The following is an 18,538-nucleotide window of genomic DNA, read 5'->3' as shown; positions in this document are numbered from 1 at the left end:
TTAATGTGGCGAAATTTGTCGTTAGTGGGCTATGGCACCGGACGACCGACGTGAGTGCCATTGCTAGCAGCACATTATCGCCCCTGCGCCTCTCCCGGGCTCGTGAACATATCGGTTGGACCCTAGGCGACGAGAAAATCGTGACCCGGTCAGATGAGTCCCGCTTTCAGCCGGTAAGAGCTGATCTTAGGGTTCGAGTGTGGCGGTGGCGCAGAGCCCACGACGCCAAGTTGTCAACAAGGCATTGTGCAAGCTGGTGGTTCCTCCGTAATAGAGTTGGCTGTGTTTATATCAAATGAAATGGGTCCTCTGGTCCAAGTGACTGGAAATGATTATGTTCGGCTGCTTGGAGACCATTTGCAGCCATTCATGCACTTCATGTTCCCAAACATGCCACTGGTCAACAGCTGTTCGTGATTGGTTTGAAGAACATTGTGGGCAATTCTAGAGCGCCTTGCATGAATCCCAACGAACATTTATGGGACATAATCGAGGGATCAGTTCGTGCACAAATCCTGCAGCGGTAACGCTTCCGCAGTTGTGGTCGGCTGTAGAGGCACATTGGTTGGCTCAATGTTTCTGCAGGGGACTTCCAACGACTTGTTGAGTCCACAACATGTCGAGTTGCTGCACTCGCCGGGCAGTAGGACGTCCGACACGATATTATGAGGTGTCCCATGACTTTTGTCACCTAAGTGTATATTCTGCTAATTGATTATTTTTATTTCACCCTAATTCTAATTCTGCCACTCCAGCCACTCTCACGTCCTCCTCCTCCACAGGAGAGGTGAAATGTGTAGGGAACGGCACCAATGAACGAATGACCACAAAAACTTTTGGATATGAAACAAACACATATCATTCATATTCCTTCTCTCTATAACAACTTATCATACCCACTTCTACACGCAGGGATGCTATGCATTTCTTATCCCAGATTTACATCCAGACATAAGCTCATCGATATGAGAACCACTTTCAGTTTAAACTGTTCCACACATTCCAAACTTATGGTTTAGACGTGACCCCCATCCCAATCCGACACTACACCTCCGCCATGAGCCAGTTGGCTACAGAACTGTTACCACTCAGCCAGGCAACAATGAATACTATGGATGTGACACGGATATTCGCCGTTTTAGACTACCTTGCGTCAACTCGTCAGACCCCAAATTCCAACCTCCCCCACTCCCGCCTAACACCTAGGAGTGAAATGCCATAGAAATTCCACCAGTCAGATGAGCACCATTGAAAACCATGGATTCGTCACACGTCAGTTCGTGTACGATTACTTTTACGTATCTTCCCCTCGATATCCTACACCATCGATAAGGATGCAACGGTAGTTTTACCCCAACAGCGTATTTTTACTGATAGTCAATCATATGTGTTACAAATTTGCGTGAAATTGTTCCAGGCGATCCTGCAGTATGCTGCTGGAACCGACGCATACATACATACATATGATAAGGATACTGTGCTCTGCTGCTGGAGTTATCCAAATTAAACATATAATTTACATATACTTCAGAACATTAATCTCGTTAGTCATTATGTGAATGTGGATTTGCCGAAAATGCTGCATTAGAAGATGCTATGACTGCCAAAATCATACAACAAACCTCGCCTGTCAGTATGAGTGAGCTGTTCACCAGCAGGTCTGTAGCGTTGACAGAGCGCAGGAAGTCCACCAGCTGCTGGGAGACATCCGTCTCGAAGCCGAGGGCAGCCCCCAGTCTGAAGGCGTTCCTACGAGCCGCTTCCAGGGGAGCTGAGGTCACGATGAAGTTACCGCTCTGGATAATCAGCCGCGAGAACAGGCCTGTCAGAATGACAAACAATCGAAAGAAATAGGTTCCTTGAAACATGATATGAATGAGATATTTACTTCGTATGTATTTCGAATTGACCAGTAACGTGTCATTATCACAATGTTTTTCCTTATATTTCATCGCACTAGGTCTTGTATTTCGTAGGAGGCTAAATTCATTTGTTTGTCCGATGGTCGTCGCTGTTCATTTGGTTCTGCTGCATGGAAAACTTTAAAGGCAGTATGAACAATGTCTTCCTCCGTAGCCCTGTGGCCAACGCGACAGACTTTCATGCGGGGGGTCCAGGTTCGATTCCCGTTACTGCCAGGGATTTCTCCTTTATGAGAGGACTGGACTGGGATGTACTCAGCCTCGTAATGCCAACTGAGGAGTTATCTGACTGAGAGGGAGCGGCTCCAAATTCGTAATGTCCACAACGGCCGGAAGTGTCGTGTGCCGATCCCATGCCCCTCCATACCGCATTCGATGATGAATAACTCAGAACGACATGGCAGTCGGTCGACTATGTTTGGTTTTCAAGGCCTCATCGCGGATTTCGTGCGTATCTCGCGATCTTGCGGTAGCAGTCTCGCTTCCCGAGTACGGGGTCCCGGGTTGGATTCCCGGCGGGGTCACGGATTTTCTCTGCCTCGAGATGATTGGGTGTTGTTGTGTTGTCTTCATCATCATCATTCATCCCCATTATGGTCGGAGGAAGGCAATGGCAAACCACCTGCGCTACGACCTTGCCTAGTCGGCGGTGCGAGTCTCCCGCATCGTTCCCTACGGTCCTCCGAGTGTGGGACCTCGTCACCATCACGGGATTTCCCTTCCACATGAACAATACGGGTTAGTGTATACATGAAACCATCATTTTCCTCCATCCAGTTGAAAAGATGGTTGGAGAAATCGTGTCAGTCCCGAATTTTTCGTAACACTTTTTATGGTTTAATGGCCGTTTCTGAGGTCTACATATAACAAAGCTCAGCCATCATCAATTCCTGGAAATAAAACATGTAGTTCCTAGACTACATGGCAATAAACTGCATTTCTTGTTTCTTCGCTTACATTCGAACTCAGATGGGATATACACTATGTGATCAAACGTACCTGGACACCTGGCTGAAAATGACTTACAAGTTCGTGGCATCCTCCACCGGTAATGCTGGAATTCAGTATGGTGTTGGCCCACCCTTAGCCTTGATGACAGCTTCCACTCTCGCAGGCATACGTTCAATCAGTTGCTGGAAGGTTTCTTGTGGAACGGCAGCCCATTCTTCAAGGAGTGCTGCACTGAGGAGAGGTATCGATGTCGGTCGGTGCGGCCTGGCACGAAGTCGCCGTTCCAAAACATCCCAAAGGAGTTCTGTAGGATTCAGGGCAGGAATCTGTGCAAGCCACTCCATTACAGGGATTTTACTGTCGTGTAACCACTCCGCCACAAGCCGTGCATTATGAACAGGTGCTCGATCGTGTTGAAAGATGCAATTGCCATCCCCGAATTGCTCTTCAACAGTGGGAAGCAAGAAGGTGCCTAAAACATCAATGTAGGTCTGTGCTGTGATAGTGCCACACAAAACAACAAGGGGTGCAAGCACCCTCCGAATTTTACTGTTTGCACTACACACGCTGGCAGATGACGTTCACCAGGCATTCGCCAAACCCACATCCTGCCATCGGAACGCCACATTGTGTACCGTGATTCTTCACTCCACACAACGTTTTTCCACTGTTCAAACGTCCAATGTTTACGCTCCTTGTAACAAGCGAGGCGTCGTTTGGCATTTACCGGCCGCTCGACCATGAAATCCAAGTTTTCTCACCTCCCGCCTAACTGTCATAGTAGTTGCAGTGGACCCTGATGCAGTTTGTAATTCCTGTGTGATGGTCTGGATAGATGTCTGCCTGTTACACATTACGACCCTCTTAAACTGTCGACGGTCTTTGTCAGTCAACAAACGAGGTCGGCCTGTACGCTTTTGTGCTGTACGTGTCCCTTTACGTTTCCACTTCACTGTCACATCGGAAGCATTGGGCCTAGGGATGTTTAGGAGAGAGGAACTCTCGCGTACAGACGTATGACGCAAGTGACACCCAGTCACCTAACTATGTGAGTTCCGCGGAGCGCCCAATTCTACTCTCTCATGATGTCTAATGAATGACAGCTGAGGTCGCTGATATGGAGTGCCTGGCAGTAGATGGCAGCACAATGCACCTAGTATGAAAACGTATGTTTTCGGGGGTGTCAGGATACTTTTGATCGCATAGTGTATGAGTTTTGCCTAGTTTGTTATTTTTCGGTAAAAGTTTAATATCCGGTTTGCTGAAACTCAAGTTAATGCATACATTAAATCATTGGAACAGCTTATGAAATGTGCATAACTTCCACTACCATTCTCTGTGAGAAAAGTAAGCGAAAAGGAACTGCAAGGTCACCACACAATTTTCATGGCAAACTGAAAATGTTTGGCTTCATGCAGACCGTTCCGTCATCGCACGTTCTTGTTCAAAGTACTTACATCACTTATGGGTCAAATGTATTGGTATCAACAAATTAAAGATGAAAACGTCTGAGATCTTTTTGTTTTATGAAGCAGAAGCGAAGAAAGAAGGCAATAAAATGCATATATGAAAAATATGAGCGTTATACAGTCTTTTGCGAATGTGAAATATCTTGTTTAAACCAAAAACGTTTCACGTTATTTAAAAGCGTCATCAGTGGACTATGTTTTTGACTCCTTACATTATTCCCAAGAGTTGTTCCAGACACAGGAGTCCGTTTTTAAACACATGGCAATACACTAGTCAAAATATTTTCTCTTTTGCATGTTTTGGCTTATATACCCACATTTACCATATTGTCCCGCACGATCATTCAAACAAAAAAGGCAATATCAATCTCCAGGTATCATGCTTCCAAGCTCTCAATGTTGTTTTGCTTTTCTAGTGAATATAAAATATTGGAGGGTGTGAAGAAAATATCTGAACATAAAACGCAGGTTCTTCATAGACTATCAAAATACCTTCCAGTGCCCAAGTGCACAGATGAGAAGTGACACTGCAGATGATGACGTTTTCTGCAGATAACTTTTTTGAATCATTTGTCTAATTATAGTAAATATCTTCTATGAACGTCATGAAGTTCGAGTTTAGAATAGTATCAAGAATATGCCCTAGGATCCCGCAACAGATGGATGCTCCTCTGTTCTCTTACCCTTTTTATAAACAGGAATAAATTGCGCCATTTTCCGGCGTGAGAGATTCTCGATGAACGCTAGTTAGGAAAGAGGTTGATTCCATCACTTAATACTAAATCTAAGGGAAGAACGTGTTTTTCAGGAAGGTTTCTAGACAGGTCCTCTATAAGACACACGTATCCAGTAAGACACACAAATCACTGACAGGTTCTGTAGATGCAAACAGTTATCGGTGAATACACTGACGGCGAATTATAATACTGGTATAATACTTTGACAATAATCAGTAACGTACATGTCATTGCCCAGTCTTGCCATAGTAACCCACGCTAATTTGTTAATGCAATGCTACATCAGAATTAAATCTACCGTATAAAAGTTCATTCCCGAGCTATTGCATTGTATGTAAGTTCAGTGTGCCTCTTAGCACTGAATACATCTTTGAATTGAAGAGAGCGTCACAATTTGAATTACTGTTCCGTTATATTTACTATAGAAGAGAGTTATTGTGATGCAGATTACCAGTCATATTCTTTTATGGCCGTGTGACATATTTTAGTTCACGTCAGATGAAGATCAATGCAGCTGAGGCGAAAATAACCACAGAGAGATGAAATATTAAGCAGGCAGCAGTGAGACGTCGAAATATTCCAGTGTAGGGGACTGCGGTTCGTCAGTAGATATGGGAAGCCCAGAGGCTGAGTCGTCAACTATCCAGGATACACCCAAACGGGAAGAATGAATGTCTCAGTCTGATGTGTACATAACATAAACGGAAATCTTGCAGATAGGGCAACCACAGCTGTGATTTATCATCGTGGGTATTTAGTCCTTTATTTTTAGATCACTACCGGTTTCCGGGCACTGAGAGCCACATCTTCAAATGAACATATGCATAACAGTAAATCAAGAAGGAAGAACCACCCTGAGACATCCACTGACGTAATAATTTTCTAATCCACTGATATAATAATTTTCTAACATTATTTTAAAATTTAGAAAATAATTTAAAATCTTTTGCATAAGGATATTAAAATTTGTGTACTCACGTAACTAAAAAATTATAGCTAAAAAGCTCAGAACTTTGGACTCAACATTTATTGTCCGTTAGAATAAAACACAGCTAAAATGCGGTATGTCACTGAATAGAAACAGGCGGATTCAGGGATTCCAATCGAAACTGGTGGATGGGAGCAATTTGACTCCAATGTTTCATTTATGTGAGTACAAGTATTTTAGTACTCTTATGTAAAAGTTTTTAAAAGACTTTAAAAATTTATTAATACCAAAGATTAGAGAAAAACCTCAACAAGGGATCTGAAGAGAGCGCTAGAAGGCTAGAAGAAACTGATAAGAAAATAGAACAGACTAGTATGGATATTTCTGCAAAGACTGGTGAAACCAGTAAGGCTACAAATAAAAAGACAAACGTGCTCACGACTCGGTCAGAGCAGCACTTCGAAGAGAATATGAAAAGTTTTAAGACGTTCGAATCTGAAATAGATGAAGTGCAAAAAGAAATCATTGGAAAAACTGTTATCTATGATTAGCTTTTGGAGAGACAAGATGGGGAAATGCAGAAGTGTAAACATAGGGTGCAGGCCATTATACTAAACCAAGCTGCTTATGCACGCCGTGTGGAGCAGATATGCAGTGAGGTAACCAAAACGCGATCCCGTGTTGGAAATGTTAAACAGAATATTGCGCAACAAGTGAAAAATGAAGTCAAATCATTACCACACGTTGGGAGCGTAACAGGAGGCAACATTATTGGGCATACAAAATGACAAAATTGATTACCATTACAATTGTATTTTCTCGTAATGGGCTGCACTGTAGGTAGATTTCTATATGTATAATGAACCATGGACCTTGCCGTTGGTGGGGAGGCTTGCGTGCCTCAGCGATACTGATTGCCGTACCGTAGGTGCAACCACAACGGAGGGGTATCTGTTGAGAGGCCAGACAAACGTGTGGTTCCTGAAGAGGGGCAGCAGCCTTTTCAGTAGTTTCAGAGGCAACATTCTGGATGATTGACTGATCTGGCCTTATAACATTCACCAAAACGGCCTTGCTGTGTTGGTACTGCGAACGGCTGAAAGAAAGTGGAAACTACAGCCATAAATTTTCCTGAGGACATGCAGCTTTAATGTATGGTTACATGATGATGGCGTCCTCTTGAGTAAAATATTCCGGAAGTAAAATAGTCCCCCATTCGGATCTCCAGACGGGGATTACTCAGTGGGACGTCGTTATCAGGAGAAAGGAAACGCGTTCCACGGATTGGAGTGTGGAACGTCAGATCTCTTAATCTGGCAGGTAGACTAGAAAGTTTTAAAAGGGAAATTGATAGGTTAAAGTTAGATATAGTGGGCGTTAATGAAGCTCAGTGGCAGGAGGAACAAGACTTCTGGTCAGGTGAACACAGGGTTGTAAATACAAAATCGAATAGGGGCAATGCAGGAGGAGGTTTAGTAATGAATAGAAAAAAATAGGATTACAGGTAAGCTACTACAAACAGTATAGTGAACGCATTATTGTAGCCAAGATAAACACGAGGCCCACGCCTACCACTGTAGTACAAGTCTGTACGCCAACTAGCTCCGCAGATGACGAAGAGATTGATGACATGTATGATGAAATAAAAGAAATTATTCAGATAGAAAAAGGAGACGAAAATTTAATAGTCATGGAGGACTGGAATTAGATAGAAGGAAAAGGAAGAAAATGAAAAGTAGTAGGTGAATATGGAATGGGGGTAAGGAATGAAAGAGGAAGCCGCCTGGTAGAGTTTAGCACAGAACATAACCTGATCATAGCTGACTCTTGGTTAAAGAATCAAGAAAGAAGGCTATATACTTGGAAGAGGCCTGGAGATACTCGAAGGTTTCAGATAGGTTCTATAATGGTAAGACAGAGATTTAGGAACCAGGTTTTCATTGTAAGACATTTCAAGGGGCAGATGTGGACTCTGACCAATTTATTGGTTATGAACTGTAGACTAAAACTGAAGAAACTGCTGCAAAAAGGTGGGAATTTAAGGAGATGATACCTGGATGAACTGAAAGAACCAGAGGCTGTAGAGAGTTTCAGAGGGAGCATTAGAGAAAGATTGACAAGAACTGGGGAAAGAAATACAGTAGAAGAAGGATGGGTCGCACTGAGAGATGAAATAGTGAAGGCAACAGAGGATCAAGTAGGTAAAAAGACGAGGGCTAGTAGAAATCGTTGGGTAATAGAAGATATATTGCATTTAATTGATGAAAGGAGAAAATATAAAAATGCAGTAAATGTTGTTGTTGTGGTCTTCAGTCCTGAGACTGCTTTGATGCAGCTCTCCATGCTACTCTATCCTGTGCAAGCTTCTTCATCCCCCAGTACCTACTGCAACCTACATCCTTCTGAATCTGCTTGGTGTATTCATCTCTTGGTCTTCCTCTACGATTTCTACCCTCCACGCTGCCCTCCAATACTAAATTTGTGATCCCTTGATGCCTCAGAACATGCCCTACCAACCGATCCCTTCTTCTAGTCAAGTTGTGCCACAAACTTCTCTTCTCCCCAAACCTATTCAACACCTCCTCATTAGTTATGTGATCTACCCATCTAATCTTCAGCATTCTTCTGTAGCACCACATTTCGAAAGCTTCTATTTTCTTCTTGTCTAAACTGTTTATCGTCCACGTTTCACTTCCATACATGGCTACACTCCATACAAATACTTTCAGAAACGACTTCCTAACACTTAAATCAATACTCGATGTCAACAAATTTCTCTTCTTCAGAAACGCTTTCCTTGCCATTGCCAGTCTACATTTTATATCCTCTCTACTTCGACCATCATCAGTTATTTTGCTCCCCAAATAGCAAAACTCCTTTACTACTTTAAGTGTCTCATTTCCTAATCTAATTCCCTCAGCATCACCTGACTTAATTCGACTACATTCCATTATCCTCGTTTTGCTTTTGTTGATGTTCATCTTATATCCTCCCTTCAAGACACCATCCATTCCGTTCAACTGCTCTTCCAAGTCCTTTGCTGTCTCTGACAGAATTACAATGTCATCAGCGAACCTCAAAGTTTTTATTTCTTCTCCATGGATTTTAATACCTACACCGAATTTTTCTTTTGTTTCCTTCACTGCTTGCTCAATATACATATTGAATAACATCGGGGAGAGGCTACAACCCTGTCTCACTCCCTTCCCAACCACTGCTTCCCTTTTATGCCCCTCAACTCTTATAACTGCAGTAAATAAAGCAAACAAAAAGGAATACAAACCTCACAAAAATGAGATTGACAGGAAGTGCAAAATGGCCAAGTAGGGATGGCCAGAGGACAATTGTAAGGATATGGAGGCATATATCACTAGCGGTAAGATAGATACTGCCTGAAGGAAAATTAAAGAGACCTTTGGAGAAAAGAGAACCAGTTGTATGAATACCATGAGCTCAGAAGGAAAACCAGTTCTAAGCAAAGAAGGGAAAGCAAAAGGGGGTAAGGAGTATATAGAAGGTCTATACAAGGGCGAATTACTGCAGGGCAGTATTATAGAAATGGAAGAGGACGTAGGTGAAGGTGAAACTGGAGATATGACACTGTGTGACGAGTCTGACAGAGCACTGAAAGACCTGAATTGAAACTAGGCCCCAGGAGTTGACAACATTCCAGTAGAGCTACTGATAGCCTTGGGAGAGCCAGCCCTGAAAGAACTCTCCATCTGGCGACAGGCGACATACCCTCAGACTTCAAGAAGAATATAATAATTCCAATCTCAAAGAGTGCAGGTGTTGGTGGGTGTGAAAATTATCGAACTATCAGTTGAACAAGTCACAGCTGCAAAATACTAACACGAATTCTTTACATACGAATGGAAAAACTGGTAGAAGCTGACCTCGTGGAAGATCAGATTGGATTCCGTAGAAATGTTGGAACACGTGAGGCAATACTAACACTACGACTTATCTTAGAAGATAGATTAAGGAAAGGCAAACCTATGTTTATAGCCTTTGTAGACTTAGAGAAAGCGTTTGACAGTGTTGACTGGAATATTCTCTTTCAAATTCTGAAGGTGGCAGGGGTCAAATACAAGGAACGAAATGCTATTTACAATTTGTATAGAAATTAGATGGCAGTTATAAGTGTCGAGAGGCATGAAAGGGAAGCAATGGTTGGAAAAGAAGTGAGACAGGGTTGTAGTCTATCCCCGATATTATTCAATCTGTATACTGAACAAGCAGTAAGGAAAACAAAAGAAAATTTGGAGTAGGAATTAAAATCCATGGGGAAGAAATAAAAACTCAGAGGTTTGCCTATGACATTGTAATTCTGACAGAGATGGAAAACGACCTGGAAGAGTAGTTGAACGGAATGGACAGTGTCTTGAAAGGAGGATATAAGATGAACATCAACAAAACCAAAACAAGGATAATGGAATGTAGTTGAATTAAAACAGGTGATGCCGAGGAAATTAGATTAGCAAATGAGACACTTAAAGTAGTAGATGAGTTTTGCTGTTGGAGGAGCAAAATAACTGATGATGATCGAAGTAGAGAGGATATAAAATGTAGACTGGCAATGGTAGGGAATGCGTTTCTGAAGAAAAGAAAATTGTTAACATGGAGTATAGATTTAAGTGTCAGGAAGTCTTTCCTGAACGTATTTGATGGATTGGTTGGTTTAAAAGAGGGGGGAAGGGACCAAACTGTTTGGTCATCGGTCCCTTATTTGCATGGAGTGTAGACATGTATGGAAGTGAAACATGGACGATACATAGTTTATACAAGAAGAAAATAGTGGCTTACGAAAAGTGGTACTACAGAAGACTGCTAACGATTAGATGGATAGATCACGTAACTAATGAGGAGGTACTGAATGGAATTGAAGAGAATTTGTGTCACAACTTGATTAGAAGAAGGGATCGGTTGTAGGACATGTTCTGAGGCATCAAGGGTCACCAATGTAATTTCAGAGGACAGCGAGGAGAGTAAAAATCGTCGAGGGAGACCAAGAGATGAATACACTAAGCACGTTCAGAAGGATGTAGGTTGCACTAGTTACTCGAAGATGAAAAAGCTTGCACAGGATAGGGTAGCATGGACAACGGTAACAAACCAGTCTTTGGACAGAAGACCACAACAACAACAACATATGTTTTCTAGCACATGGATCAGACTCTTGTATTGTCTCCTGTTTTGTCTAATTTTCATAGTACGATCATGAAGTCATCATCTAGCTATGACTGTATTCGTTGGACGGCAAACCCCACTCCAATCATCAGGACTGTTGGGACCTAGTTTGCTGTTTTTCGCATTCTTCCAGAATTCGAAAACATTTCTGCGCTTGAATGTAAGCATATTGTAGTATCGCTGCCTATCACACATACGGACATCTACAGCCGCCGCTCTGGCCAGTGCAGTGTGTAAGTGTAGTAGTTGTGGCTTAGACTCCGTGGAGCGTGTATTTATTATTTATTTATTTATTTATTTATTTACACGTCAAGTTCGGCAAGACCAAATTGAGACGCAAATATCCAAGGTCATGGAACGAGTCAGTACATGAAATTACAACATAAAGAGTAATAACAGATAAAAACAGAATGTTTATGAACCCGAAAAAGTCATTCCATAAATTTAAGTAAACGCAATCAACAATACCACAAGAATCAGCTTAATTTTTCAAGGAACTCCTTGACAGAATAGGAGTGGCCCATGAGGAAACTTCAAAAAATGGTACAAATGGCTCTGAGCACTATGGGACTTAACATCTAACGTCATCAGTCCCCTAGACACACACATCCATGCCCGAGGCAGGATTCGAACCTGCGACCGTAGCAGCAGCGCGGTTCCGGACTAAAGCGCCTAGAACCGCTCGGCCACAACGGCCGGCTGAGGAAACTCTTCAGTTTCGATTTGAAAGTGCGTGGATTACTGCAAAGATTTTTGAATTCTAGTGGTAGCTTATTGATAATGAATGCAGCAGTATACTGCACACCTTTCTGCACAAGAGTTAAGGAAGCCCGAACAAAATCAGGTTTGAAACTTCCTGGCAGATTAAAACTGTGTGCCGGGCCGAGACTCGAACTCGGGACCTTTGCCTTTCGCGGGCAAGTGCTCTACCAACTGAGCCACCCAAGCACGACTCACGCCCCGTCCTCACAGCTTTAGTTCAGCGCACACTCCGCTGCAGAGTGAAAATCTCATTCTGAAAATCAGGTTTGATTTCTGCAGAGTATTAACTGAGTGAAAGCTGCTTATTCTTGGGAATAAGCTAATATTGTTAACAAGAAATGACATAAAGGAATATATATATTGAGAGGCCAACGTCCAAATATCCAGATTCGTGAATAGGAGTCGACAAGAAGTTCGTGAACTTATACCACTTATTGCCCGAATCGCCCGCTTCTGAGCCAAAAATATCCTTTTACAATGGGAAGAGTTACCCCAAAATATAATACAATACGACATAAGTGAATGAAAATAAGCAAAGTAAACTAATTTTCATGTCGAACGATCACTCACATTAGATACCGTATGAATAAAAATTGCAGCAGTAAGTCTTTGAACAAGATCCTGATCGTGGGCTTTCCACGACAGTTCACTATCTATCTGAACACCTATAAATTTGAACTGTTCAGTTTCACTGATAATATGCCCATTCTGTGAAACTAAAACGTCAGATTTTCTTGAACTGTTTGTTAGAAATTCTAAAAACTGAGCCTTACAGTGATTTAGCGTCAGTTTATTTTCTACAAGCCATGAACTTATGTCATGAACTGCACTATTTGAAACCGGGCCAATGTTGCACTCGACATCGCTTACTACCAAGCTAGTGTCGTCAGCAAACAGAAATATTTTAGAGTTACTCGTAATACTAGAGGGCATATCATTTACATAAATAAGGAACAGGAGTGGCCCCAACATTGATACCTGGGCTCCCTCCACTTGACTGTACCCCACTCAGACCCCACATCACAGCCATTCTCAACAACGTTAATAATGACCCTTTACTGTCTGTCGCTAAAGTAAGAGGTGAACCAAATGTGAGCTACTCCCAGTATTTCGTAATGGTCCAATTACTGGAGCAATATTTTGTGATCAACACAATAAAACGCCTTAGTTAACTCAAAAAATAGGCCGGTCGTTCGAAACCTTTTGTTTAACCCATCCAGTACCTCACAGAGAGAAGAGAATGTAGCATTTTCAGTTGTTAAGCGACTTCTAAAGCCGAACTGTACATTTGATAGCAAATCGTGTGATATAAAATGATCAGTTATCCTTACAAACACAGCCTTTTCAATAATTTTAGCCAACACTAATGGCATAGAAATAGGTCTAAAATTATCTACATTATCCCTTTCACAAGGCGGCTTTACTACTGAGTTCTTTAATCGTTCAGGAAACTGACCATTCCTAAAGGAAAAATTACAAATATGGCTAAATACAGGGCTAACAGGTGCAGCACAGTACTTTAATATTCTGCTAGGCACTCAATCATAACCATGAGAGTCCTTAGTCTTCAGTGATTTAATTATTGACTCAATCTCCCCCTTGTTTGTATCACAGAGGAGTATTTCATATATCAATCTCGGAAAGGCATTTGCCAAGAAACTTATATGATTCCCTGCAGAAACTAAATTTTTATTTAATACACCAGCAATTCTCAGAAAAGGTTGTTAAATACTGTACATACTCAGATTTATCGGTAACAGAAATATTTTTACTACAAACTGGCTTTATATTGTCAACCTTGTGCTGCTGACCATATGGTTTTAATTTTATCCTGTGAATTAGCTATTCTATTTGCGTACCTCATACTCTTTGCCTTCCTAATAATATTTTTAAGCACCTTAATGTACTGCTTGTAATGGCCTACTGTCGCTTGATTGTGACCACTTCTAAGATTTTGATATAATTCCCACTTTTTTCTACATGATGTCCTTTATCCCACTAGTCAGCCACCCAGGCTGCCTTTTGTTGCTAGTAACCCGGTTAGAACGTTCTAATGGAAAGCAACTCTATAAGAGCATGAGAAATATGTTAAGGAAAGCCATTATATTTATCATCTATGTTATCGGCACTATAAACATGCTGCCACTCTTGTTCCTTGACAAGGTTTAAAAAACTTTCTATTGCTGTTGGATTACATTTCTTACATAGTTCGTGATTACATGGGACATTTGTTTGAACCTTTTAGCGTTAAAATTTGTGCATCATGGTCTGAAAGACCATTCATCCTTTTACCAACAGAATTCCCGTCTAGTAATGAGGAATGAATAAAAATATTGTCTATGGTTGTGCTACTCTTCCTCTGCACCCTAGTTGGAAAAAAACATAATCTGAATCAGGTCAAATGAATTTATGAGATCTACCAACATCCTTTTTATTGCACCATCATATACAAAATTTATATTGAAGTCACCACATAAAACTAATTTCTTGTACTTCCTATAAAGTGAATCAAGAACCCTCTCTAGCTTGAGCAGAAATGCTCTGAAGTCAGAGTTAGGGGACCTATAAACAACAACAATTAGAATTTTCGTTTCACTAAATTCAACTGTCCCTGCACAACATTCAAATATATGTTCAGTGCAGTACCGTGATACATCTATGGACTCAAACGTATTACTGTTTTTTTACATACATAGCCATTCCACCATCCCACAAGGAACTTCTTGAAAAACAGCCAAGTAATTTGTATCTTGGCGAAGGAAGCCTCTGAATTGTCAAATTATTTAAGTGGTGTTCCGACATACCAATAATTTCAGAGTCAACATCTATGAGCAGTTCACTAATTTTATCCCAATTAGTCTTATATTTTGATGAAATATGCTAATTGCTTCTCTACTTGGAAGCATGACGTCCTCTGAATGTGAGCTCTTAGTTAGAGGTACTTCCTTTAATTAGGTATTCCTATCAGCTGACTTCAATCTACAAAAAGGTGCATCTCTAACACCAACTACTACAGGAATTTTTCCATGAGCGATCCCACCACCACCCACTACACTGTCCCCTATAAGCTTTGCCAGCCTCCCCTTCCCATACTTATCAAGGTGCAGGTAATGCCCAGTGGAACCTGACCTACTGACTGACCCAGCTGGCGCCTCTGCCATGAGCGCCCCCCTCAGTCACAATTAGTACTTGCTCCTAGCGTAGGTTGTTTGCTATTGCCTCCTCCAACCGTAATGGGGATGAATGATGATGATGAAGAAGACGACACAACAACACCCAGTCATCTCGAGGAGGCAGGTGAAAATCCCTGACCCCGACGGGAACCGAACTCGGGACCCCATGCTCGGGAAGCGAGAACGCTACCGCGAAACCACGAGCTGCGGACACGGGGGGGGGGGGGGGGGGGGGGGGGCTAGGCACCCAATAATATATACGTTAACTGGAAGTGAAAGTTTGAGGGAAAGAATAAAATCACTGGCAATTGTGCACCTTCATTGACCTGTTTAGTGAAAGTGGATTATTAATCCCAGTTTTGCCAAACAATATACATTCACTAGGGATAGTGCACCATGGCTTGTGAAGATAAGCCTTCATTACCAAGAGGTACGGAATGTGAACCATGGTTGCAATAACAAAGGACAGTCATATTTCGAAAGTTGCATTTTATGAGCTGCAGTTTTAAAACTGTCATATTATAGAAAATCCTTTTATTGCAGCACTGACGTCCACCATAGCACTTAGAGCTACACAACACATTTTTCGTTTTGCAAAAGCTTCTCAGAGTCTGACATTTGTGGTAAAAGTGGCATCTGGAGGATCTCTGGCCGCTTCCCGTCGGCTGAGACGTCCCAATTGTCTTCAGAGCAACAGTTTTCTTTGCTGGAACTTCCTCCTCTGAGATTATTCTGAGAGGGCCAGTACTGAAGCGGGACGTGAAACAAAATGTTGTCGCAGTCGTAGTCATAATCGCATATCGTATCCTCCCTTCCCGAAATATTTGAAAACAACCTGCTAGCTTGCGTAAAGCTGGTTCAACACATTATCTCTCGTCCAGGTTAGGTAGAAACCATCAGCCGTTGTCTCCAGAACGACACGCAAGATCCAACTTGCATCTCCTCTTCTTTGGTCGAAGTCGGGAACTGGAACTCGCACTGTAGATCCCTTTTCCACTGGTAGCAAACGACGACCTAAGCACTGTTGCATTCTTTGTGTTTGTTCTTCTAAGCACTTGTAGGCAAAAGTTCTGTGTTTGTAAGAGCGCGAGATGACCCATCTAAACCAGTTAGAAAGTATATATTATTGTCTGGAATCAGTCTTCCTCTCTGATCTCAATTTCTGTTCCTGTTGGTATGTTATCCTTTTGCACTAGGGACTTGCTATGGTCATTGTCCTTCAACGTTTCAGTCCCTTTCTGACCTCCACCCCTCATCTGATTTTATTATATTTTCGAGGTCGTCCTCAGAGTGAACGTTCGCCAATGCTTCGGGAGGTACACTTGATGAAGACAAACATCGTTTAGGAGGGCATCCAAACATCGTTTCGTACGGGGACCTTCTTACTCCAAAACGTGCAGCACAGCTCTTCGTAACTTCACAAACCTTAGTGCATGGTTCCATTCCGGGTTGTTGCATTTCTGCATCCATGTGCTTAGCATATTTTCTATGCCTTGATTTGCTCGTTCTACGCTGCCAGTGGCCTGGATTTGTCTGGGTTTACCACACACAATCTCAAAACTGGACTAGTTCAGTTAAACTACTCATTATTTTGCTAACGAGCTCTCGACCAGTGTCTGACTGCAACACTGGAGGAGCGCCTAACATTGTAAAAATGTCAGTAATGCTGTCACATACTTCCTCAGTTGTTTTGGACTTCAGTGGCCTGAGAACAACGAATTTAGTGAGCCGGTCACGAAAAACCGTTACGAATACGTAGTCCCCATCTGTTTGCGATTGTAAGTCTATGAAATCGACTTGAAATTTGAATTTTAACTCTCTGAACAGCATGGGATTCACTACTATTCCTTTATTCTGACCTTTATGTTTTTGTAAACAAGGCTCATATAAGCTAAGATAAATTTAATATAACAGTACCTTGACTTTGATCATTTTATCTTTTGGTCACATCCACTGTGGCCAGTCATTACATGAGTATCATGTAGAATGTCGTACAGTTCTTCATCGTAAACATATTACTTAATCCTAACTTCTTCAGTAGCACATTGTATTAATTTCGTTATTCCATTCGCCTGGAGCACGTCATGTCTCTCCAAAAACTTGTAGCCATGGCCGTTCCTCTTAGGTCCAGATTTTGGTGATTTTACCTTTCTGATAAGTGACTCCTACTTTCCTCTGTCCTCGAAGACACAATTATAACTGGAGTTTCCCCGTTCCACTCTAAGACATTCGTAGAACTTAACTGATTCAACCATAGCTGTACTGCTGTCAACCATAGCCGCACTGCAGTATGACACAACAATAACCAACTGACGACATTTACATTCATGATGATGCCTGGTATCACTGTTGGATGCAACGTTAATAATCTGCTACTGTTCACAGCTTCTAACAGTTGTCAGTGATGATACACCTTCGCCAGTGGAAGTGTTTTTTTTTTTTTTCAATTTATGATAAGCTTTCGCTGATCATTTTGATGATCGTACTCATGCACTACGAAAGGTTTATCTCCCTAACCAACCGCTCCCACTATAAAATATACATGGTTTTTCAAAGTCTTTGTGTCAGACTTAATGGTGAACAACTTTTATTAGAGACAAAATGATCGTTCAACGTTAGCTGTTAGACTTCACCAGTCTAGCGTGGTCTGATAACCAGGTGTGCTGCATCTGGATACTACCGACAGCAGGAATTTGATGGAGTGACTTTCAACAAAAACCCTTAGGAATGAGCGTCTGTAAGCGGATAAAAATAATTTAGAAACGAATCAGAAACTTTAATTTTGCTTGACCTGACCACTTTCACTTGGAGCAGGTGACTATATTACAGACAACACACAATGAATACGCGCACAGCAAAGTGTCTACACCCTGTCGCCTTTCAGGGGCATAACCAATAATAAAAGGCACCTAGCGTCAACGAGCATTTTGTATGTAACAAAAGTCTTGTCCTATCGATCACCACTAGACGTCTGATGCAAAGACTTTGAAATACCCTGTATAAAGCTGTAACCCCACACGCAAGTAATCGTGCTGATAAAGGATGCTTATGACAGCAGTTGAAACATCAGTAGTTTTAATACATCATGGTGCAATAATAGAGGCAAAAGAAATTTATTGAAATAACATTTCATTTGTTGCCATGTAGCTGTTGATTTTTCGTTTATGTTACGTTATATTTCCTTGGCACCAAGAGCTGATCAACACTGTCTCAGTTCTGCTGTAATCATTCGTCGTTGGGCACTGAAGACACGACGAATGCGTAGGTCGCAAACGGTGCATGAGACTCTCAGAAGCGAGACAGTATTGAAGTATCTGGCTTGCTTGAGAAGTAATGCCCTGCATGAAGTTTGATGGAATGCAAGAAGCGTGAAGACATGTGAATGAAAGGCCGCGCGTAGTCGGAT

The 18,538-nt window shown here is 41.9% G+C and overlaps 1 protein-coding gene and 1 non-coding gene across 2 annotated transcripts in view; both read right to left on the bottom strand.

Moving 5' to 3' along the window:
• LOC126176373 (venom carboxylesterase-6-like) overlaps positions 1-18,538 on the bottom strand; it is a 38,053-nt gene that overhangs the window by 8,032 nt on the left and 11,483 nt on the right. Inside the window, exon 3 of the mRNA XM_049923529.1 lies at positions 1,623-1,822. Within this exon, the coding sequence (XP_049779486.1) occupies positions 1,623-1,822 (200 nt within the window). The remainder of the gene's footprint in view (positions 1-1,622; positions 1,823-18,538) is intronic.
• Positions 12,072-12,146, bottom strand: Trnas-cga (transfer RNA serine (anticodon CGA)). The gene has a single exon. It is a non-coding gene; the product is annotated as a tRNA-Ser (tRNA).

This window comes from Schistocerca cancellata, chromosome 3 (genome assembly GCF_023864275.1).
Source record: "Schistocerca cancellata isolate TAMUIC-IGC-003103 chromosome 3, iqSchCanc2.1, whole genome shotgun sequence".
NCBI classification, from domain to species: Eukaryota; Metazoa; Arthropoda; class Insecta; order Orthoptera; family Acrididae; genus Schistocerca; species Schistocerca cancellata.
This window is presented reverse-complemented; position numbering and strand designations above follow the sequence as displayed.